The sequence below is a fragment of the Solanum tuberosum genome, unplaced genomic scaffold (genome assembly GCF_000226075.1).
Source record: "Solanum tuberosum cultivar DM 1-3 516 R44 unplaced genomic scaffold, SolTub_3.0 scf00116, whole genome shotgun sequence".
Lineage (NCBI taxonomy): Eukaryota > Viridiplantae > Streptophyta > Magnoliopsida > Solanales > Solanaceae > Solanum > Solanum tuberosum.
In genome coordinates, this window is record NW_006239040.1 from 95,640 (window position 1) to 120,132 (window position 24,493).

The 24,493-nt window shown below is 34.3% G+C and overlaps 5 protein-coding genes across 6 annotated transcripts; 2 read left to right on the top strand and 3 right to left on the bottom strand.

Annotated features, from left to right (window-relative positions):
• The first annotated feature begins 3,764 nt into the window (after nt 1-3,764).
• On the top strand, nt 3,765-4,413 carry LOC102585943 (histone H2B-like). Its single transcript, XM_006349926.2, has one exon. The coding sequence runs from the start codon at nt 3,830-3,832 to the stop codon at nt 4,262-4,264; it is 435 nt and encodes a 144-aa protein (XP_006349988.1). The 5' UTR covers nt 3,765-3,829; the 3' UTR covers nt 4,265-4,413.
• An 89-nt stretch (nt 4,414-4,502) lies between these two features.
• On the bottom strand, nt 4,503-5,856 carry LOC102586284 (chlorophyll a-b binding protein 13, chloroplastic). The gene is made up of 3 exons (XM_006349927.2): nt 5,663-5,856; nt 5,248-5,409; nt 4,503-5,095 (listed from the first exon to the last, which is right to left on the bottom strand). Exons 1-3 carry the CDS (start codon nt 5,786-5,788, stop codon nt 4,586-4,588), a joined length of 798 nt encoding a protein of 265 aa, XP_006349989.1. The 5' UTR covers nt 5,789-5,856; the 3' UTR covers nt 4,503-4,585.
• A 785-nt stretch (nt 5,857-6,641) lies between these two features.
• Nucleotides 6,642-9,910, bottom strand: LOC102586609 (60S ribosomal protein L18a-like protein). Its single transcript, XM_006349928.2, has 4 exons — nt 9,595-9,910; nt 8,632-8,713; nt 7,252-7,366; nt 6,642-7,070 (listed from the first exon to the last, which is right to left on the bottom strand). The coding sequence occupies exons 1-4, from the start codon at nt 9,842-9,844 to the stop codon at nt 7,023-7,025; spliced, it is 495 nt and encodes a 164-aa protein (XP_006349990.1). The 5' UTR covers nt 9,845-9,910; the 3' UTR covers nt 6,642-7,022.
• Nucleotides 9,911-10,628: 718 nt separating this feature from the next.
• Nucleotides 10,629-14,055, bottom strand: LOC102586950 (persulfide dioxygenase ETHE1 homolog, mitochondrial-like). Its single transcript, XM_006349929.2, has 9 exons — nt 13,781-14,055; nt 12,539-12,667; nt 12,326-12,433; nt 11,827-11,961; nt 11,644-11,685; nt 11,480-11,539; nt 11,344-11,397; nt 10,982-11,006; nt 10,629-10,889 (listed from the first exon to the last, which is right to left on the bottom strand). The coding sequence occupies exons 1-9, from the start codon at nt 13,994-13,996 to the stop codon at nt 10,801-10,803; spliced, it is 858 nt and encodes a 285-aa protein (XP_006349991.1). The 5' UTR covers nt 13,997-14,055; the 3' UTR covers nt 10,629-10,800.
• A 956-nt stretch (nt 14,056-15,011) lies between these two features.
• LOC102587285 (C2 domain-containing protein At1g53590-like) lies at nt 15,012-21,826 on the top strand. 2 transcript variants are annotated; one of them, XM_006349930.2, is made up of 12 exons: nt 15,012-15,678; nt 15,772-15,846; nt 16,711-16,854; nt 17,089-17,184; nt 17,275-17,406; nt 18,295-18,447; nt 18,534-18,575; nt 18,833-18,881; nt 19,235-19,330; nt 19,402-19,591; nt 20,407-20,530; nt 20,757-21,826. In XM_006349930.2, exons 1-12 carry the CDS (start codon nt 15,550-15,552, stop codon nt 21,684-21,686), a joined length of 2,160 nt encoding a protein of 719 aa, XP_006349992.1. In that variant the 5' UTR covers nt 15,012-15,549; the 3' UTR covers nt 21,687-21,826. The 2 variants fall into 2 exon arrangements, with proteins under 2 accessions (XP_006349992.1, XP_015165333.1); XM_015309847.1 differs by lacking the exons at nt 15,012-15,678; nt 15,772-15,846 and adding an exon at nt 16,358-16,524.
• The last annotated feature ends 2,667 nt before the right edge of the window (nt 21,827-24,493 follow it).

Consider the following 24,493-nt stretch of genomic DNA (forward strand, 5'->3'; position numbering starts at 1 on the left):
TATATATATATATATATATATCTATATATATATATAAGTTGGGAAAGCCGCAATTTTTTATTTTCTGTTCAATCTTCCTCTTCCGCCACAAGTCACAATCTCTTCCATAAATACAAAATCAGCAACAGTAAGTGGAAGAAGGTGAGAAGAATTGACCCTTCAGGCTGGCTTGATAGTTTGGGCTTGGGATTTTCGATATCAAGTTCGAAATCTCTTGCTTTCGAGGAGGAAAAAAAAGAGAGTCATTTCTTCATGGTCCTATCGAACCAGACACTAAATACATGGGGATGGCTAGGGCTTTCGAATCAAAGCATGGATGTCTGCTATTAAGAGGGAGCAGTAGATCAATTGAAGAGCTCGAAAGCAAAAGATTTGCCTTCTGGATCAAGCTTATCTAGTGTAAATTAGCTATGTGTCATTTGCAAACTACTGCATAGGAGCTAGGGTTTAGTTAGGGTTTATCTATGTGCAGCCAAAGAATAGCTGCAGCTTATTTCTTATCACTAAAAAAAAGTGAGAAGAAGTAGGTTTTATTCACTTAAATACATACTTAAGTAAAATAGGGTTCAAATTATGGCATTTAAAATTAGGAGTAGAGACGTCAAAATGGGCTTAGCCCATGGGACCGGCCCAACCTAATCCGTTGTTGGGATAGAATTTTTCAAGTCCATTTAAAATTATGGATTATAAGTCTGACCCATATAAGCCCTCGATCCTTGAGGCTTGATTGAGGCTGGGCCGGGGTTGACTCATGGGCCAAAACTATTTATTTAAGGGTAACTTATAGAAATCTCACTAGTGTATGAGCTAATTAATTAGATGTACGCTATATTGTAATATTACGAATCTTATCAAATTTTGGTACGTCAGATACATGTATCTTGGAATACATGGATTCAAAATTAGGTGTAATTTGTTCTAGTTACATTCTATCTAAGTGGATTCACATGTATCTAGGATACAAAGACAAATCCCACGCCCTCGCCTCCCTCTCATCTCGCTCGTCACTCTGTTATCTCGTTCGCGTATTTGGGATGCATCATATAGATATATGTATCTCACGTAGATAGTATCCTAGATACATGCTAATCACATTAGAGTTTTGCTAATAATATTGAAACACCACCATTGTTTATCATATTTGATTTGAAAGTCTTCTCGTTTTCTTGATATTATAGAATTTTAAGTTTGAAAAAAAAAAAAAAAAAAAGAAGAAGAAAGGCTATCCCGCCCCAGCTTGTGGCCCTTCTTGAGTTGGGTTGAGCATTTTCAGGTCCTTCCAATTAAAGGATCGCCCAGCCCTAGCCATCAAATTCCTTGATCCGCGAGGCTTGGGTCTGGTGAGGCTGGTTGACCCTTTTTGACAACTCTAATTAGGAGAAACTTTATATTTATGTAAAAAAAAATACCCTTTCTCTCTCGACATGACTCAAGCTATGGTAATTCTCTAATCTTATGATCAAATATTTTTTCATAAGATATTTAACAAAACAATAAAATAACAAGTATAGGATTAAGCTCCACTCCTTCTCATTTTCTTTCTTTCTCTCTCATTCTTTCATCAAGTATATCTTCTGAGCCATAAATATATATTAGTTATAAGGACTTGGATGTTTCATTAACAACCACTAATGTATTGTTGGAGCTTAGATGTAAAGTGATATACCCTACACATAAGATGCATACATATATGTATGGCATACAAAATACAACAACACAACTGTATACAAATTATATGCAAGTTGTATATTTTGACCAGATTGTATACAGCAATAAATTTGTGTATGAGTTGTATGTCTTGATTGTTCATACTAAATTTTTGTGTGTTGAAAATTAACTACGGCCAAAGAAAAAAGATAATTTTATTAGTGAATCTTGTTGAGAACAATTATGTTGTTTGTTTGATTCTTCTCTGCTATTTTTTTTGTGATACGAGGCTCTTTAGTATCATATTTCTCGAATTGCACGATAATTCGGACCTCTTAGAAATGTATTTCGATCATTAAAAATATCGGATAATACTTAATTATTTTGGGTTAATCCTCGAAAATAACCTTGTTGATGCTCATTTCGAAGAACTATGTGGTCGATAATATTTTTTTCAAATGTTTAATGGATGTTCTCAAAAAGTTATGCAATCTCCCTCAATTTATAAATGTTGGGTAGACAGTTCAAGTGATAATGAACTCTCTTAACGCATTTTGATTGGTTCATGCTTATTACAAATGCAACGTGATAAGACTATTTTTTATTGGCAAAACATGTCATTTTGAATACTACACACTTTTGATTGATTTTTGAATTTGAACGGCATAATTTTGTTGATCTTGAATTTGAGTGAAATATCAAGCCACTTGACATATGTCATGACTTTAGGCTTCAAAATGAAATAAATCTTGATTTTGATAAATTAAATAGATTACTTAATTTATAAAGTTCAAATAAACCATTGTACCAAATAATTTTTAATTAAGTTCAAATTTTATATGGACCAACCTCAAAAAAATTTACATGTATATATTACCTAAATTGTAAATATTTTGTTAAAAAACTTTTGCTACTTTTTAAAAATTCAAATATCCAGTTAAAGCAAGTAATTAGTGCCAATTTTTGAGGAAATTTGGCGAAAATTAGAATTGTGGTTTTAATTGAAATTCTATATTGAAGGAGGATGAGGTGGTGGTGGAGGAGGATGTTACTTTGTAAGACCCCAATATATAAATAAGTTGTATATTATTTTTATGACTAATGTATTATTGGAACTTGGATATAAAATTATATACACCTTATATATGATTTATACAGATGGCATACAAATACAACAACATAATTGTATACAAATCATGTGCAAATTGTATATTTTTTCAAAATTAACTATAGTCAAAATAAAGAAAAAAATGTAACTTTATTGATAAATTTTGTTGAGTACAAGTATGTTGTGCTTTTGATTCTTCTCCACTATATTTTTTGTAGTTTGAGGACCTTCCGAAACATATTTCTCGAATCACACGATAATTCAGATATCTTAGAGATGTCTTTCAATCATTAAAAATGTTAGACGACACTTTGAACTATATAGTCGATGATAATATTTTTCCGATGCTTGGCGTATGTCCTCAAAAAGTTATGTAATCTCTCAATTTATATTTGTGGAATAGGCAGTCTACGTGTTAATGAACTCTCTTACCACATTTTGATCGGCTAAATATTCATCACAAATGTTATTGTGATAAGACTATAATCATATCATTTGAACACGTGCCATGATCTTGTTAGTCTTGAGTTTGATTGAAATATCAAGTCAACTTGACACGTGTCATAAATTTTGGCTTCAAAATAAAATAAATCTTGATTTTGAAAAATAAAATGGATTACTTAATTCATAAAGTTCAAATAAATTATCTAACCAAATAATTTAGAATTTAATTCAAATTTCATATTCACTCAAATATCATGTAGATATATAAAAAAATAAATTAAAAATGTATTACACAAAATAACCCTTAAGAAATATTTACTAATTCCGCTATAAGAATTGAAATTATATTTATTCCATTTTTAAACCAAAATCTTGATATTAATTATAATCATATGCATACCCTTTAATCTTTAATTATTAGGAAGGAAAATCCACTTTAATTTAATTCTTCCTTCCTTCTACACCGTTGATTGACTATCACATCCAACGGTTCAAATTCACGATCCGCGTCATCCAAAACTAACCAATAAACATCTAGCCCCAAACTCCTATATAATAAATCTCTTCATCCCTTTCACTTCACTCAATTCAAACTCCAAAATCCCCCCAATTTCTGAAATTTTCCCTTCAATGGCACCAAAGGCAGAGAAGAAACCCGCAGAGAAGAAGCCAGCAGCTGAGAAAGCTCCTGTCGCTGCCGCTGAGAAATCAAAAGCCGGCAAGAAGCTACCCAAGGACGGCGGAGCTGCTGCTGCCGGAGACAAGAAGAAGAAGAGATCGAAGAAGTCGATCGAGACTTACAAGATCTACATCTTCAAGGTGCTGAAACAGGTTCATCCAGATATAGGAATTTCAAGCAAGGCTATGGGAATCATGAACAGCTTCATCAATGATATCTTCGAGAAGCTTGCTCAGGAGTCTTCTAGGCTTGCTAGGTACAACAAAAAGCCTACCATCACTTCTCGGGAGATTCAAACTGCTGTCCGATTGGTCCTTCCCGGTGAATTGGCTAAGCACGCCGTCTCTGAGGGTACTAAGGCTGTTACCAAATTCACTAGCTCATAGAGATTTGTTAGTTTTGTATCAATTTTTCTGTTGGATTTATGATTTTCGATTAGGTTTGGTAATGTAAAGAACAGAAAAATTGAATATAGAATAGATTTGAGTGATTGCAGTAAATGAAATTGTTATATCCAATTTTTTCTATTCTAATAGTTCGGTGTTGTTACTGCTTTCATTTTCGTGCTCATAACCTCTTTTATCTCTGCGAGTTAGGAATAATGTTAGTAAACAAAACTCGAAATGATTTTCATCTACAAGATATTTGCATTTCTGAAGATTTCAGTTGCACAAAAAGTAGTACTTTCAATGAATTGAAACATAAATCTAAGCTCCAGGAACAAACTTAGTGGCGTAAACCCAAGCATTGTTAGCGACAGGGTTGTCAAGGTGATCTAGCAGGTTTTCAAGAGGGCCTTTGCCGGTAACAATAGCTTGAACGAAGAATCCAAACATGGAGAACATAGCTAGTCTTCCGTTTTTGATTTCCTTTACCTTGAGCTCAGCAAATGTGGTAGGGTCATCAGCAAGACCGAGTGGGTCAAAATATTGGCCACCGGGGTATAAGTCGTTGCCTTCTCCAACTCCTGGAAGTCCATTGATTCTGAAACCTTCAACAAGTCCCATAAGCACCACTTGGAAACCTAGCACAGCTAGAATACTCTGAGCATGGACAAGGTTTGGGTTTCCCAAGTAGTCAAGTCCACCGTCACTGAAGATTTGTGCTCCTGCTTTGAACCATACTGGTTCTTTGAAGTCTACTTTCACCCATTTTTCAAGAACTTCTGGGAAAATGCAACCTAGTGCACCAAGCATTGCCCATCTCCCATGGATAACCTATATAGTTCAATGTTAATCAGCAAACAACCAAACAACATATCCAGTGAAATCCCAAATGAGTGGGGTCTGAGGAGAGTAAAGTGTATGCAGACCTTACTTTTTTTTTGGTAAGTGTGTCGAAATTTAAAGAAGTGTACAAATAGTTGTACCTCAAGAGCTCTGTTCTTGGCAAAGGCCTCGGGATCAGCAGATAAACCAGCAGTGTCCCATCCGTAATCACCAGGGAATTCTCCGTTCAAGTATGAAGGAGTTTGAGCAGAAAAGGGTCCCAAGTACTTGACACGGTCAGGTCCGTACCACAAATCATTACTCTGATAAGATGAGAGAAAAAAGAAACAAGTCACATAAAAATCTAGTAGGAAAAGAAAAAAAAAATGACAGTATGGTGCACTAAACTCTCGTGTGTGAGGTCCAAGAAGGGCTAGACCACAACTTCACAAGAGTATTGTATGCAACATTAAACCACATTTCTGCAAGAAACTGTTTCCACAGCTTACGAATATAAGATAAACTCACATAAAAACTAAAACATGTAAAAGAAAAGGAGATATAATGTATATATACCATGGTGAATCTGGCAGAGCCCATGGCAACAACATCTCTAAGAGGATTAGCATTCTTGGTTTGGCCCAAAAATGGTGTTGCTCTAACAACTGTGGTGGAGCTTGCTGTTGCTGCCATTGATGCCATTTTCTTCAACCTCTCAAAGTTGTTTTTTAAAATATATTTGTGCTTGGCAAATGTGGATGGTTCTAAAGAGGGAATTGGTTGTTATTTGTATAGAGAAAGTGAGAATCCTACGTGGGTGGCTAATATTGCACAAGTAGAAATTGTGGTTGGAGATGTTTTGTGTTGTGTTTGCTTAGCCAATCACAAGGCTTGAGAATATTTGAACTATATCTCCAAGTTATATCATCCTATCTTGATTTTTTAATCTTTTTTTTATAGTGAAAAATAATCAAATAATTGAGGCCTAAAATGGAGAACACTAATTACTATCCTACATTAAAAATTCAAAAATAACTTATTTTTCAATTTCTATGATTAAAAAAAGAGATAATGGTTAAAAAAAATATTACACTTGAAATATCATTTTTTTTGCGAGTTTTTTCTATCTGAACTATGAACAAATATTTATCAAAACACACATCAGAATTAATGAGTTAGCTACCATATGGACAAAATTTTATGGGTGAATAAAGTTGTCACACACTTTTTGGGATTGTATTCAAATACTTGGTTTAGTCAGTTTTGAGGTGTTTTTTTGATAAATAGTTAGTGATTACTTAGATAGGAAACATAAACACATGATATTTTAGATATGAAACTCACAAAAAGTTGATACTTCAATTGTTTTTTTAATCATTATCTCTTAAAAATAGTAGTCGTTCTGAAGTTTCAGATTTTACAACTCACAAGTAAACATTCAGAATACCTGTAGAGTTTGAAATTCAAAGAACCTACAAAAGAAAAGGTTAAATCTTTATCTCAAAATGTTAATTCCACAGATTTTAAGACTCAAGTAATTGAACATTAACTAATATTTCTGAAAAATAAATAATTCCATTTAAAAGACCACATTTGTTCAACTTCTATGTACAAGGCCATAAAAGTGGTTATTGGTACAAAACACACACATTTTATATAGTCAAAATAGTGATCAACTTGCACTCACATTGACTATAATATCGAATACCTGCTACTTCCCACGAGCATCTAACACTGCTCATCACAGAACACAAGAAAGTTCTAACCCATTGGTAATACATGTTACTCTTACAAGCACATATCACTATTCACAAGCAGATCTTAAAAATACAAGAAGGAATCAAAGATATGGAATTTTTACTGAAAAGAATGCAAATTAAGCAAAGCCAGATAACGTTCCGATATGAATACACACAGATTGATCACCACTCTCCAGTCAATCCTTCGACAAACCAAATACGAGGACAAAAGTAGCAAGAACAGCCTGCAATGCAACACAGAATAGTATTATTACATTACATGAGACATTAAGTTGCTATACACGAATTGGCAGAATTATATGGCTTTGTTTTTCAAATTCTGATTAAGTCGAAAAACCTTGACTTTGTAGGCAAAAACACATCATCAGTTAATACATTTGCTGCCTAAGAAAAAAGATGACTTACAGCAATGGTGGACGCGATGTATCCTGGTTTCTCTCGAGGATCAATTTGTGCACAAAGCAGGACAAATGCAGCTAGATACCAAGGGATGCCAGCAAGAAGAAAACCGATAATGAACCTTCAAAAAAATGAAACAAACAGCTAAGTATCATCGAATGTGAGACACCTTGAAATACATAAGGTCAAATTGCAGAATTCTAGTATCTTAATCAACTGATACTAGGCAAGACAAACTTTCAAACGTCAATCTTACCAATGTTCCTTAAACATCAACAAATCTAGTATAGTAACTATCAAGAAATCCAAATTCAACTAAAGTGTTCAACAGAAAGTTCTTGTATCGTCCTTCGTAGAGAAAAAGTTTGTCAAAAAAAAGCTCTCTAAGAACAAGAATGCTGCATCATTTGGTTTTGGACCTTCCCAACAACAAAAACAACTATGCATCAGTGCGAAACAAGTCAGGGTCAGCGTAACTCCAACTAATATGAAAACATAAGAAAGGAGAAACCCTGGAGGGAAAGGAATATCTTCAACATATTTGAAGCTTCAAGCCACTAAATGTTTCAATCGATCCACTTTTTCTTTCAATGGTTCTTTTCAAGCTACTAATTTCTCCCAAAACGTGCTCTCTTGGAGAAGAATATGAAAGATCCAGAGTTAAAAGGTCAAAAATACACAAACTGTCGCTTTATTTGGTCAAAAATACACATAAACTGTCGCTTTATTTCGCGAGTTTCACATCCCAACTATCAATTATTCCCTTTTTCTACTTGAACTATCACCATCTATATATGAATTAAAACACACCTCAACTATCAGTTCTCTTTTCCTAACTAATAGTTGAGGTATGTTTTAATACATAGATGATGATAGTTCAAGTAGAAAAAGGGAACAACAAATAGCTGGGTTGTGAAACTCAGTAAATAACGATAGTTCAAGTATATTTTTGATCATAAACTCAAAGATCAAGTAAATAATTTCCAGCACCCTTTCGAGGAACATTTCAAGAAGTGTTTGTTTACTTTTCATTGAATTCCTTGGACTTTGAAGGTATGTATTTGGAGATTGGATCTGTTAGCACTAGATTTGCAAGGGACATTTACCCTTTACTAACCAAGACAAGAAACAACAAATAGTGCATCTTCCTTGTGGAGAAAGGACAAGCGAATCGAGATATTAGAATATAAAAGCAGTGGGATAACAAAGACAGACCATCACTTAGCCTCTGTATATATTTGAGCAAGTCTATAGACTAGTATTACTCGTATGGTAGATAACTAGCACACAAGAAGCATATGTTACTAAAAGCACGAAGCAATATGAACATCTAATAATTCAAGTCGAATGCTGATTACTTAAGGGGAAAAGAAAAATGGAACTTACAAGAACCATCCGAGACCAATGCCACAGCAAGGAAGGTGATGATGTCTCTCGGGTCTTCCCTCAGGATCAGTAGCAATATAACCTAAAAAATCAGGAAAAGTGGCAGAAAATTGTAAGTGACAATAGTTCGGAACCTCTAATTAACAAATAATACTGATGCTCCAAATGATAGAACTCATCGATAGTCTCATCATAGCGCCTTAAAAATATAACAAAGTATGATCCTGCAAGACTAGTCCCTCTTGAACTGTAGCTAATCAATAAATCAACTAAGCTTCAATCGAAACTATATGAGGTCAGGATAGGCACAGGCATATCTAGTATAAAATCAATCGAACCCAACATTTTCGACATGGAGCATGAATATATATATAAAAAAAAATCACTAAAATCAACAAATATAAAGGATAATGAGTTCACCGGTAAAAGCCTAAAGACTGAACCATCAAATTTAAATCCTGGATCCGCCTCTGAGTTATGAATTCTTTATAATTATGCTTCTATGAAAAATCATCATTTGACTATTTGTACAACCTACCACAAGTTTCTTATGGCTTCATTTCAAGTTAGTTCAACTATATTGTCCATATCAAAGTCAAATCCGTCCTAAACCATGAAAATAACATCAAAGACAAAGCCAAGATTTTTAATTTACGAGTTCTGAATCACAATCGTTTTTGCTTCATGAGTTCTAAATAGATTATAAGTTTGAGCCAAAACTATTGAGTTCTCCGATCTCTTATTTATAAGGGTGGCTCCACCCAAATCAAAAAACAATTTTTAAAACCCTGTCTAGACTAGTTTTTGGGAGAAATTTCAGTTTCACTTACAAAAGTTCAATTTTTTTCCAAGCATATCCAAATACAAACTCAAATTACAAAATTCACAACTTTAAAAACTCAAATTTTCGAGTTTCAACTTCAAAATTTATAGCCAAACAGGACAAAGTATAGGAGCAACAACCTGGAACAGCTTGATAACCATGAGCATAGTATTCAGGTGTAGGTGCCCCCGTAGCGCCAGGCGGGGGAACCGGCTGAGGAAATCCCATCACCGGTTGAGAAGATGCTTGAAAAGTTCCATATTCCGGTGGTGGCACCGGCACCGACACTGCCGCCGGTTGGTCTTCTCCGTGGTGGTGATGGTGGGGGAAGTGGTGGTGATGATGGGGGAAGTGGTGGTGATGATGACTCTCCTTGCCTTCTTCACTCATTGAATTGTTGAATTTTTCTAAGTTTTGAGTTGGGAATTTTGGATCAACATTTTAGTGAGCTGGTATTCGTTGGCTATGTAGTTATGATTGACTAATTATGAGCCTCCACGTGGATATGTCCAACCACATTTCAAATTATTAAAAAAAAAAAAAAACTAATCTTGTGGTTTCTAGATAAGTATTGACAATGTTGAAAAGTGACCCTCATGTTGGAGATAGCAACACACTAAACTATTTTTTATTAGAAAAAACAAATCACTAATTAGCTATGGCATATGAATAAGTATTAAAAGAGAATTTTATTCTATTGACGTGCTATGTCAAAATAAGTTATTGATCGGGTGGTAAACATCAATCACTTTCAATCTTAATTTTGTGGTTCAAGTTATTAAGAAAACGAAAAGGTAGAAGCTCTCGAGGAGGGGTAATTTAATACTCCCTCCGTCCCATTTTATGTGACAACATTTGATCAGGCACAAAGTTTAAGAAATAAATGAAGACTTTGAAATGTTTACCAAATTGCCCTTTAAAAAGTAGACTCACTTTTCTCTCTCCTCATTATTGGAGTATTATTTTAAGATTAAGTGGGACCAACAAGGATAAAAGAAGAATTGTACCTTTAAATACTTATCATATAAGGAAATATGACATTCTTTTTGCGACTGACCAAAAAGGAAATGGTGCCACATAAAATGGGACGGAGGGAATACAAAATATGATTTGGTGATATTTTGGTAGAGTAGAGTGACTCATTATGAAAAAATATGTGATATTATGATGTATCATATAAACACTCAATATTCATATTATATCACAACAAAGCTCTTACAAACTCATTGAATAAACCATTATTAAACATTTCCATCCAAACATACATAGTCAATTAGCACTTCTAAATGTGTATACATTGCTCTAAATTTACAGTTTCTGGCACAATGAAATGATCAAACCAGAGATCAGAGATCAGATTTCGTCTCTTGCAATCCACAAACCATGTTAGATGGAACCGCGATATCGATCATTTTTGGATATGACAAATTCAAATCTGTAGGAAAGAAGTGATTTTCATCAGCAACTAAAGATTAGAGAAAACCTGTTGAGAGGGAAAAAGGAAAAAAGTTTGAATGGCTTACTCACTTTGCATGATATTCTTGAATGTTTCCTGCAATATTGGTAACAAGAATCAAACGAGGTTTTCTTAGTAAAAAGAAGAGAAATTAACAACAGACGCGTATAGTTAGAACTTTTTGTAAACTATAGTCAGCTCTATGATGCAAATGAAAAGACGCGAGATGTGACTAATGGAACAACAAGTGAAAACAGAATAAGATTATCTAAACTCTTATTTTTGTCCACTTCGGTAGCTAAAGACAGATCTTGTCCAAGTTTTTTCGACCACAGAGGAAAGTAGATTGAGCATGTCCCTCACACTTTAGCCACAAAGGGATGTGCTTCGCGTGAAACTAAAACTAGAGTAAGAACTACTAGTGTAGAAGTACCTTATCTTTTGACAGTCGTGGATTGTAAAGCATCTCCTCCCCCACTGTGCTGACCTGAAAATGAAATGCAATAATGTAAACAGGTTGAGAATCGCAACTTCATAACCTGAAAAAAAACGAATAGATATATCCTTACGGTGAACCCCTTGTAGTCATGAGCAGGATATACTAATGTATCTTTGGGCAATGTGAAAATCTGTTCACACAAAATGATAATGAATCAGCAACAGTAAGGATAAGAAAAGAATCGAACATTCGTGTTATTATATTCATAGAAGGAAACAGATACTATATCCTTGCCTGCGAATGGACAGAATCATATAATTTGTCTGAACTTCCACCCTGCAGGAAAGTAAGAAAAATGATTAAAATTTGATACTAATAGACAGAAAACTTTATTTCATTTCGTGAAGTCCATCTCGAACTTCTAACAAGTAAAGGCTTCCATTTAATTCGACTAATTGGACTTTCAGGAGGATGTACCTGAAAGTCTGTCCTTCCACATCCCCTTATCAATAGAGCATCACCAGTAAATGCCATCCTTGGCTGAGGCTGATTGACTCCATCTCCAGTAACATAGGTAAGACAGCCTAATGTATGACCGGGAGTTGCACGAACCTGTAATGAAGTTTATCAGAATATAGCTCGAAGATGGAAGGTAAATTTCAGCCCTACAACCAAATATTCATGAATATTTTGGTAGGTTGCTCTATAAAACTGATGGAGAATTACAACGAGTAACGACCAACTAAGAGAGTAGGTAGTTGTTCTTCTTGTACCCATTGATCCCACGTTATTGAGTCTGTACAACCCAGGGATGATTATGATGGTCTAAATGAATCTACCCTAACAAGATTTGATGACTCAATTGCACAACAAACTGTTGGTAATTGTCTGTGTTTGCAAGTCTATCAGACATGTATAGCAACAACAACAGCACGTATGACATGATTATTTCTTATAACTATATATGTATATGTACCTCCAAATAAATATCTCCAATGTAGATTTTATCACCAGGTTCAACAAAAAGATCAGCTTTTGCATTGCTTGCTTTAGAAATGATTGATTTCACGCCAGGCACCTTAGTCTGCACCATCGAAAACAATAATGAAGCACCAGAAAACAGAAGAGGCACAATTTTGATAAAAACATACGCAAATGAAGTATTATGTTCAAAGAAAATAAGTCCGACCTTAATCAACCCAGAGCCAGTGACATGATCAGCATGAACATGCGTGTTTATAGCGTATATAAGCTTCAATCCCAATTCTTTAACAAGTGCAAGATCACGATCCACTGTTCTGTCCACGGGGTCAATCAACTGCAGTTGGATTATATGTTACCATAAATTGAACTGAGCAAACCAATGAATCTCTATGCCTTCAGTTCAGAAGGCTAAGGTACTGTTAATTTTAGTTATAGAATTCATATTTTGATGGATAAATCAAATTGTTGAACACTAAAAAGAAAAATGGCTTCTAGAGCTCCATGATGCGTTGCTCGACTTTGCATAATTGGACATAAATTATCTATTTTTGAAACAGGAGTTGAAGTGTGACTCCAACACACGACCCATACGTTGAAGACAAGCTACCTCACCATTGAACCAACCTCTCATTCTTATTTCTTTTTGCTTTCTAAATCCACCTTCTTTAAGATTGTGTGACTAATTCCATAGGGATATATGCTACCTCTCATCAACACATGTACCTAATAACGCTCTCTATTTGGTGTTCGAGCCAGCTAACATGTTGTAGACATCAAATATTTACCGGATTCAAAATAACACTCTACAACATGATTCCACTCCATCTTCAAACTCTTTAAGTTCTAAGCTCATACCTGAACATATTTTATCGAAGAGCATCTCAAATATTCCATAAAATTTTACATATATTCACAAAAAAGATCAAAACATCAAATATTATCTGGCGAATTCCATGGGGATACATACATGCTACCTCCCATCAACACATGTACCTAATAACTCTCCCTATTTCTACTTTTCTTTTCTTTCGATAATCGTGGTGTCCGAGCCAGCTAACATGTTATAGACATCAAAATTTTACCATATATAGTCGAAATAGCACACTCTACAACATGATTCCAATCCATCTTCAAACTCTAAGGTCTAGCTCACACCTCTAAAAGTGCGGTATATATTCTATTGAAGAACATTTCGAATATTCCAAAAAATTTTAGGTATATATTCACAGAGATCAAAACATCAAATATTATCTCGCTAACAGTTCCATATATATCATAGGGATAAACAGAGTTATACTCACAAATATTCATTAATAAAACACATACACGTGGATTAATTTCACGTGATACTTGTTACCTCTCACCGGTCAATCGAAATACACATTACCCAAGATTATACAAATTAGAAGTTTGAACTAAATATAAAATAAAAAAAATAAAAAATTACCAGTGCTGGTTTATCAGGATGCAATGAATCAGCAAGAAGGTAAGTATAGGTAGATGATTCCTTCTCGAATAATTGACGAAAAATAAGTTTACAAGGCATGATTTGTGCTGAAAACGACGTCGTATAAGATTTAAAAGGAAGGAAAATATGGGGTTTTGGCAACAAAATGGAGAAGCTAGAAAATGAAGATGATGTAGAAAAACGAAAAAACATCATATAATAACAGTAAATGATTTTATATTATGATGAAAATGTGAAAATAAATTTCAGAAGCAAAGAAAATTTAATAGTAAAACGACAATTTCTAATTGAATATGCAATTGATAGTGATTTGACAATATTTAATGCTTAGCACGAAAGGTGATGCCACCTCTAATTTAACGTGGCATGTTTAATTTATTAATTTTTTTTGATGTGACAGGTTTAAGATCATAAATTATCAAATATTTTTATATATTTAAAATAATAAAATTATTATTTTTTATTTCTTTAAATTCTTTGTCAAATCAAACTAATTCATTAGTTTTAGACGGAGGGAGTATTACCTTTTAAGTTGCCTCCACGTTGATTTTATTAATGTAACCACTTTACTTTTTCTTCCTTATGAATTGTGACCACTTCTCTTTTCAACTCATATATATAAAAAAGTTTAAATTTCTTTTCTTGCTTTCTCACACTCTTTCTAGTAGTTGAAAGAGACTATTGCATTTATATATTTGAAAAAGGGAAAAAAGATAAATATACCTTAGAATTATCGTAAATAATATGTAGATATTTTTTGTTATATTTTTGAGATATTGATGCCCCTATCGTCCAAAAACTAGAACATATATGTCCTTTACTCTAACGGAAGACTAAATAGGGACACGTGGCGCAATCTTATTCGTTGATTCGATATTTAATAAATGTCAGATCGATTGATAAGATTATGACATGTGTATATCCGTTAGTATAAAATGTATATATGCTCTAATTTTTGGACGACAGAGACACCAATACCACAAAAGTATGACGGAGAATATCTGCATACCATTTACGATAGTTTATGAATATATTTATCCCTTTTCCCTTCGAAAAAACAAATATGTAATGTTTATATTCTTATTTTTGTCCGTCCTATCTTTAACTTGATACAAAACTACATACACTATTCATTAGTCTCTTTGAGACACGTGTATTCTACGTGCCACCTACAAATGGCAATTCAAAACTGGAACGAAAACTTCAAAAATACGGATCTCCAGCAATTCTCCAATTCTCTCGCCATGTTGTTCCAAAAATTTCTTGAAAAATTCGCCTGACCCGACCCGTTTTGACATTTTCAATTGCTTTCAAAATCAGTTACTACTGTACTTTACTTACGTGTAAAAAAATGGAAAACCAAATTAATGGATAAACAACAATGCAATTAAAGAGTTAGGGGGTCATTATTAACTGTAATTAGTAAACAAAAAAGAGTTTTTTTTTTCAAGATTTCTTAATGGGTGTGTTTACTTTTTATCAGTGACCCAAAAAAGAGTTTTTTTTTTCAAGATTTGGTGATGGGTGTGTTTGTTTTTGATCAGTGACTTCAATAGGAATTAAAAAAGAGTTTTTTTTTCAAGATTTGGTGATGGGTGTGTTTATTTTTGATCAGTGACTGTAAATAGGAATCAAAAAAGAGTTTTTTTGTCAAGATTTGGTAAGGGTGTGTTTGTTTTTGATCAGTGACTGTAAATTGGGAATAAAAAGGGAGTCTTTTTTTTTCTGGGGTTGGAAGATTTTAAGAAATGGCAAGTATAACAGAGGTTACAATTCTACATCATGTGGGCATTGTGTTAATTGTATTATGGCTGCTTAATTCCTTCAATTATGGTCACCCTTTGGTTTATTTCATCTCCTTAATCTATCTTTATCTGGTATGTATTACAAGATTCTGTTTTTTTATCTGCTCTTTAAGGTTTTGTCGTCTTATGATGTCAATTTAGGCTTTTGTTGTTGGATTTTTGAAGGTTAATGAGCAGTATGTAACTAGATTAAAGAAGAAATTGCAGTTTGAGGAAAAAAGACAGTCGAATCAACGACGAGTGAGTATTTGGCAGCTCAATTTGTAATATCTTTATGTATTTCTTGTGTTGTTTGATTTAACAGGCCCACAAAGAATATTGGTGGGCAAAAAGTAAAAAAAATTCCAAGATTCAAAAAGTTGCAAAGAGAGATTTTTTGGTTTTATTAGTGAAATATGGAGGATTCTGTATTCTTGCAGTTGTTAAAAGTCCTAAGCTTTACATTTTGTTGAAGGGTCCCAGACTGTTCATTTTCTTTTGCACTATGATTCTTTATGCCAAATTAGATTGAATAGTTAACTAGGTCTCATGAGTAGCATCTTTACACCAGAATCTGTACTACTTTACAAAAGTCATTAAAATGAACTTGTGGAGAAGTGATTAGATAGGACATGGCAAGCCTTCTGCTTACCGAGGACATGACTGGAGGGGAGGTGGAGGATTCGGGTAGAAGGGTAGTAGTAATAGTTTCGTGTCTTGCTTTTCTTACTAGTAGTAATAGTATTATTTCTGGTATTTTTATTATTTCTGCATTTCTCATTTTTAGTTTTCTATTACTACTTGTTGTCTCTTATGCCTTGGTTTTCTTACTATCCTGCTGTTGTTACTGCCTATGTTTCCATAAATGTTGTGCTTTTGCCTTCTTGAGCCGAGGGTCTATCGGGAACAACCTCTCTACTTGCATAAGATAGGGATAAGGTTTGTGTACACTCTACCCTCCCCATTACACTCGGTATGTTGTTGTTGTTGTTAGATTATGGCAAGCAAATTAATTTTTTTAAGTTTGATAACTGATGAAAATGGTAGTCACTTGCTATAGATGTGGTATTTAAGTCAATCCTTTTTGTTTGTTCTTACATATATATTTTTTGGGGCTTTTCTCAGGTACTTTCTGATTCTGAAACAGTGAGGTGGTTAAACCATGCTCTTGAAAAGATTTGGCCTGTATGCATGGAGAATATCGTTTCACAGAAAATTCTCCTCCCTATCATTCCGTGGTTTATGCAGAAATACAAACCTTGGACTGTGGTAGGAATACTTATGTACCAATTACCATTTTAGTTGTAAAATGGCTTTGGTTTTGATTTTCCTCTGTTGTGTGCTTTGAATTATAGTTGTGTTTTAGGTTTAATTGTTGGCTTCTTTGTTAAATACATTAGTTATTAATCATTGTAACATAATCAGCATTTTTCATAACTTCAGTATGAGGATTAATTTGGTCTGCAAGATAAGTTACTAGGATGCTTTTCTGTTAACCTACAGAAAGACATTGCAGTGCAGTCTCTCTACTTAGGAAGAAGCCCGCCTATGTTCACGGAAATGAGGGTTCTTCGTGAATCTACTGGAGATGATCACCTTGTATGTAATCCTGACTTAAGAAAGTTGTTATATTCCATCAGTATGGTTCTGCTCGATTTGTGCTTATTTGCTAAGAGATATTGAGTACAGGTATTGGAGCTGGGAATGAATTTTCGTTCTGCAGATGACATGAGTGCGATTCTTGCCGCGAAGCTGAAGAAGAGGTTGGGATTTGGGATGGTGACAAAGTTGCATCTGTTGGGAATGCACATTGAGGGAAAGGTAAATAACTAATGCCAACTCATAGATGTGAGGGGACCAGATTAGGAGTATCGGTATATATTTTAAAACTCCATTATCAGATTCATTTTAGTTCTAAAATATTTGTGTCTGGTAAACTTAAAATCTTAACTAGATGTAACCTTAGATTTTGCATGACTGCCTTTTAACTTACAATACAAGTGCTTTGCAGATCTTACTTACTTTGGCAACATTTAGCTGAAAAGTTAATTAAAAGGCTATTTTTAAAGTTCTAGGACTTATGCAACTTGTGTATCGTGTCCCTCATATGCTCTTTTTCTTTCCCGGACAAGGACAAAGAGCTCAGATGTTGATGTTGTCTTTTATTAGAAGATTGTTTAAAGGGGCCTAAAGAAACATTTTGATGATAAAAAATTCTAGACTCTAGATATCAGTATCTCAGTTGAGTTGATTTACGTAAATATGGGATTGCATGATAGTATTATCAGACAGTGACGGGGTATGGATTAAATATTTACAGCTAGTTTCAAAATGGTACTGACAGATCAACTATATGCACCATGATTCTTTATATTATTGGTAAGCAGCCTTTTCCAGATACTTAGCATCACATGAGTATGTTCTGGTTCATCCTTTAGTGTTGTTTGATGTTTGTGGCTAGTAAAAGAATCATTGATTTATAACATTCTAGTTCTAGTTATAAAGTTGTATGCTAATTCTCTTATGGAATTTCAGAAAATTTTCTCCCAGTGTTAGTTTAGCCACTGTGAGGTTGAGATATTTAGTGGTTTGCTAAATTTTGTTTATCAATCTCAATCTGATGATTTATCATTGATGTGATGGATGGTCATATTCTGATCCCAGCTATTGCAAAATAAATTTCTTTGGGGCTAAACTTTTTCCATGTAGGTCTTGATTGGTGTGAAGTTCCTAAGGAAGTGGCCGTTTCTTGGTCGTATGCGGGTGTGCTTTGCTGAGCCTCCTTACTTTCAGATGACTGTAAAACCAATTTTTACACATGGGATTGATGTGACAGAACTTCCTGGAGTTGCTGGATGGCTGGTTAGTTAAATTGGTCTCTCTCAGTATCTGGGTAAATGACTCGGCAGTTGTGCACTTTCTCTAAATTTGTTTTGCCTTCTTTTCAGGATAATCTTCTTTCTGTTGCATTTGAGCAGACACTTGTTGAGGTGCGGTTCCCATTGTCTTCTTTACTTTATTCCTCTGTCATGCTTGGAGTATTAAGTGTCTTTTGTTTTGACCTTGATCCTCTTTATATTGTGATAAATGTTTCACATTAATACACTCTTGGGTATCAATTCTCGGCCTTCTCTTTCACTTGCTCAAAAGGTGTGCATAGTTCACCAACTGGTACTATGGTTACCAAAAGTCCTAATTAATGATTCGTAAGAAGTTTTTAGACTAAAGTCCGGATGACATTTTGCAGCCCAACATGCTGGTAGTTGATATGGAGAAATTTGTCTCACCCCAACAAGGTAACAGTTACTCTAACCTGTCTCTCTTTTCTCGTTGCTCAATATTATCAGGCCCAAATCAATAATGGATTAGTGTGAATGATGTCCTAAACCACAACACATGAATGGATATTTGAAATCATTTTGTATGTGGAGGTATTTAGTATTTACAGAATTGGAACATCAAATCTTCATGCGGAGAATTTCCAAGAATCCTCTTCATTCACATTGTTTATACTACAGTAATTAATTAGCGATTTGTTCATAACTTGTTTGGATGGAAATGTAAGGGAATAAGAGTTGGTTGGCTTCAGTTTGGGATAAATAAGTTTTATTTCTGCTACTTAATTCCATATCGTTTGTTTACTTTTCAGACGAAAGCTGGTTTTCTATCGATGCCAAGGAGCCCATTGCCCATGTTATTTTGGAAGTCCTTGAAGCAGAAGACTTGAAACCAGCAGATTTAAATGGTTAGCTGACAGGCTTCTTACTGTAATCTATCTAATTAGGACATGCTAAATACCTGAGAGATCATTTTCAGGACTGTCTGATCCATATGTTAAGGGGCATCTTGGGCCCTACAGATTCAAGACTAGGACTCAGAAGAAGACATTAGCTCCACAGTGGCAAGAGGAGTTCAAGATTCCAGTCTGTTCATGGGAGTCTCCTAACGATATGCTCAACATAGACGTTCGTGACAAAGACCATTTTTCTTCGGATGAAACATTGGGGTCTGTCCTATTCTCTTTTACCTTTTACTGCAGGAACATAGAGTCATAGACTTATAATAGGATATTAGGATATACTATGGCCCAGACACCATCAAAAAGAAAGAAAGGGCAGCTCGGTGCACTAATAATAGAATATTAGGATATACTATACAGCCTTGCCCTGTATTTTTGGAGGCTGTTTCCACAGCTTGGACCTGTGACCTCCTGGTCACATGGCAATATAACTTTATCAGTTAATCCAAGGCTCCCCTCCAATGGCCGAGACATCATTATCATCCCAAAAAAGGGAAAAGAAGGATATACTATGAGTGAGTTGTTAACCCCAACCACGTAAGGGTCGGGTTATGCTGAGAAATTTCCATTTTTAGGTGGCGTCTATTGCTCTTTGCGAGTTATCTCTTGCTTTTAGTTCCTTCTTCCACAACGATTGATTCTCAGCTTTTATTGTGCTTATCTTTATGCTTCAGCTATCTCCTGCAAAGCTAATACTTGTAGTAACATCATATTCCTATCTATTGAGGTATTATGATGACTTGGACAAGTAGAGATAGATTTTCGCTGTTTTTTGTGTTTCTCGTCCCTGTTCATATCTTGAGTTCTTTTGTATTTGAAGATGAAAGTAGGATCTTCACTGGCCACTGGAAGAATAAAACTTCCCCTTGGTGCATAATCTATTTGCTATCATATTCTTTTTTTCCCTTTTGAAGAATCCTTTCAGCATATTCTCTTCTCTTGAATGTTATGCAAAATGTGCCTCAGTAAATGCAAATGCTTTTGTGTGCGCTTTATTAACTCAACATGTTTCTTTTTGGCAGAGATAATGCCATAAACGTCTGCGATTATAGGGATGGCCAGAGGCATGATATATGGTTGTCTCTTCGTAATGTCAAAACGGGGAGATTACGTATTGCCATAACTGTAGTTGAAGGCAGCGAAAAGGTACATACTTCTTTCCTGCGAGTTATGGTGAACAAGTACTTAGGCTGTCACGAAGCCAACACTTCTCATGAGATCACTGTTAATTGCTTCTGGAAATGATTCAACTTCAATTTATTCTGTTTTCCAGATGATCCCATTAAATTAATTAGGCCTAGTGACAAGTACGCCATATATTTTTACCAACGAAAGTATAGATGGTTGAAAATTTATGTGTATTAATTTTCAGTGTACAGAGCAGTCATACGAGCAGGCAAAAACGGACAACAAACAGGACAGCAATTCTGATGAGATGGATACAGCTGAAGGAGGCTCCTTACCCACCGAGATGGATAAGCAATCGTCAAAAGTTGCAGATACATATGAACCAATTAACATAGAAGGGCAGAAGGAGACTGGCATGTGGGTACACCACCCTGGCAGTGAAGTACCACAAGTTTGGGAACCGAGAAAGGGAAAGAGTCGGGTTATCGATGGAGAAGTTCTTGGTTCTGATGCTGATTCCATGGGAGGAAGTTTCAAGTTAAGAGGGGGAGGATCTACTCGAGGTGATGATTCTGATGAAGGCAGTGGATCTAAGAAGTCGAATCTAATCAACAGGGGTATAAATAAGATCGGGTCCATTTTCCACAGAAGTCAGAAAAGCGAGGACAGGTCTGGAAATCTTGGAGATCCTGTTCCATCTCCGCAAGCTAATCTAAAGGCAGTGAGCGCAAAGGGGATCGGGGTTAATCTTATTATGAGCGATTCAGTGGAAACAACTCCCCGAGATGATAGTAAAGAGGCTCATGAGGGATATGTTCAATGTAGTAGCACCAACAAGAGCAGAGTCCGCGACAAGGCAAAGAATATCCTAAGACATGCAGTATCTCGGAAGTCATCACGAAAATCTAAAGGTGAGTTAGAACCAACAGCATCAGAGAGAGATCTATCCGTGGAATCTGATTCCTCCTCTGATGATTTCACTCCCCCAGTTGGTTCACCTCTAGGCCGTTCAGTTAGCGGTCGTTTCATAGCCAGCACTAGCATTGAGAATCCCAATGGCAACACAGTGAAGAGTAGTGAATTGGTAGATGATAAGGGAAACATGAAAACTAGTGAGGAAATAGTTCATGATAAAGCTATGAATTCAGCAAGTCCAAAAGTTTCAAACCTTTGAGGTGGAATGGATCAATGTGTTAAATGAATATGTTTGTTGTACATTTTTCTTAATGCTGAGTTACTGTTATAGCTTTTACTTGTACATGAATATATATATCATGTAATAGTTTCATTTTGGCTTCTGTTAGTACATGTTGATCCTCTTTTTCTGTCAACAATGCATATACTTCTTTGTGAAACTACTGACATGGTGTGACATTGTCTGCTTTGACCAAAGTCCGTATTGTCTAAAAGCATCACATCATTATTAGGAGTATGCAACCTTAAGGCACTAAGTTGGGCTTTTTCATGTCATCATTCTGTCATCTTCATACGCTTCTCGTTGAAACAAATTTGATAATTAATCTTTCTAAAATTGAGTTTTTAAGAAATGACATAAGATGATCATTTTCATTTCTTTGGACCTCAAATATTCATTGTTTACATATCTAAGATCTTCTTCTTTTTTTTTTGTGAAAGTAAAAAGATGGTGGAAAAGCTAACATATATATACAAATAGATACATGAGTCCGTGTTAGCATGAACCTAATATATACTATTATTTTTTTGGTTTTAATTTATTTGACACACATAAAATTTGAAAAGTCAAATCAATTTTTGTAAATGATTTTAGATATCCTAAGTTATAGTAGTTCATTTTACATAATTTTCAAATAATATATGTCACTTCCTCCATTTTAGGATCGCATCAAATTTCATAGTTAAATTTTTTATAAACGGTGACAAATGAATACCCTTTGTAGATCTCCTATAAATAGAAATAGTATTGTACTTAATTAGTTACTATACATAGATCAAACCAATCCATACAATTCTAAACTTATTCTATACCTAAAAACAATTTAATATGAGTAATTTATAGATATTTTCTTAACTTTATCTTAATTTTTATTTCTTATGGTACAATTTTGGTATATCACACAATATCCTATAGAATTAGCCATCTCACCTTTTACATGTGATAGCTAACCTCATCATTTCAACGGAAAAGTTATTCTAGGATTAGCTAATATCCCAAATTAAACACATGATAAAATTTATTTCAAAATTATTAACCATATTCCACATATCAAACAACTCCCAATATTCTAACACTAGGATTGGTCTAACAATATTAGCCCACTGTCTATAGCAAATCAACACAATTAATTCAATTTATATTTATTTCATAGCTTAATACATAACCAACCTTTTAAACTTGTCGAACATATTATATTTTGATACTTAAACTAAGTCTTATTTCAATTGAACGACCCAACTCCTAATAAAGTGTTATAACTAGACACTTTCGGTTCATGTTTAATTTGGTTAGGTGTGTTCTCATTCTTGTATTATAAATAGTGAAGTTAACCACATGAAATGTGTCATTTTTTAGATTATACATATTCACCTTAATAAATCGTAAAACCTCCAAGTATTTTCTACTTGGTGTTGATCCACGTGACAAAGAATTCAATATATTTTATAGGGTAAAGGGTCAAATATGCCCCTAAACTATTCGAAAAGGTCTAGATATACAGTCCGTTTAATAAATTACTCATTTTCAGAATTTGCCGAAAAAAAATAAAAATTTAAAAAAAATTGTTGAAATTTTTGAATTTAAGGTTACTATATTTGTTTGTGATTTTTTGGTGTTAATTTTATATTTTTTTCATTATTTTTTATTAATTCAATTACTCATTTTTGGGATTTACCGAAAAAAATAAAAAAATAAAAAAATTGTTGAAATGATTGAATTTAAGGTTACAATATTTATTTGTGAATTTTTGGCGTTAATTTTATTATTTTTTTCATATTTTTCCTATTTTTTATTAATCAATTACTAATTTTCGGGATTTATCGAAAAAATAAAATTAAACAAAATTGTTGAAAATGGGTCGGGTAGTTTATTTAAAAGAGGGGTTGATTTATGGGTCGGATTAGGTGTTTATGGGATCGAATTTTTTAGGGGCATAATTGATCCCTTTCCATTTTCATATAAATGTCATGTGGTAAAGTCAAAATGACATGGCAATTCCATGTGACATTTAAAGAAATGGAAAATGAGCTGGATATGTCCAGCAGGCCAACTAACGCCCATAAGGGCATATTTAGACCAAAAGTTGGACGGCGAGGACATAATTGAGCCAAACTTTAAACGGAGGGTATATCTAGACCTTTTCGAATAGTTTAGGGGCATATTTGACCCTTTACCCTTTAATAAATAAAAAACTCAAACCAAACCATCTATGTACCCCTCTGAAAAATTACTTGATTTTTAGGTTACCTTTTGTATGTACTAATGTTTTAACTCTATACCAATCAAACACCAATATTAATATTGACATCCAAAGTTTAGGAGCATGATAAGAGTTGTCATTTTATTGATTCCCCCTCACTAATACATCTAAATTCAAGTACAATTAACCTCTAGCTAATCAATTACAATAGAAGTTACAATTTTTGGCACAAACTTTAACCTTGTGTTTTTTTTTTTTGATTTCCCATCCGGTGTTGAGAGCCCGTATTGGAGCTCCGACTTAGCCTTGTGTTGTTAAAGCTCATGAATTGTGATCATTTTCCTCCAAGGGAAAAGTACCATAGCCATATTCATACACATCATGATCTTGTCCATAACTATTGTCCATGTACCAAAAGTTCATCATGTCATCACTAATGGTATTAGAAGGAGCAATCTCCATCTCTATATCCATCCAATTCAAATCAAGACAGTCCGATTCGAAAAAATCTTGACTTTGACTTTGACTTTGACCAGATTCCCACGATTGCCAATCTTCATTGTTGGTAGTACTCCCTTGATGACTA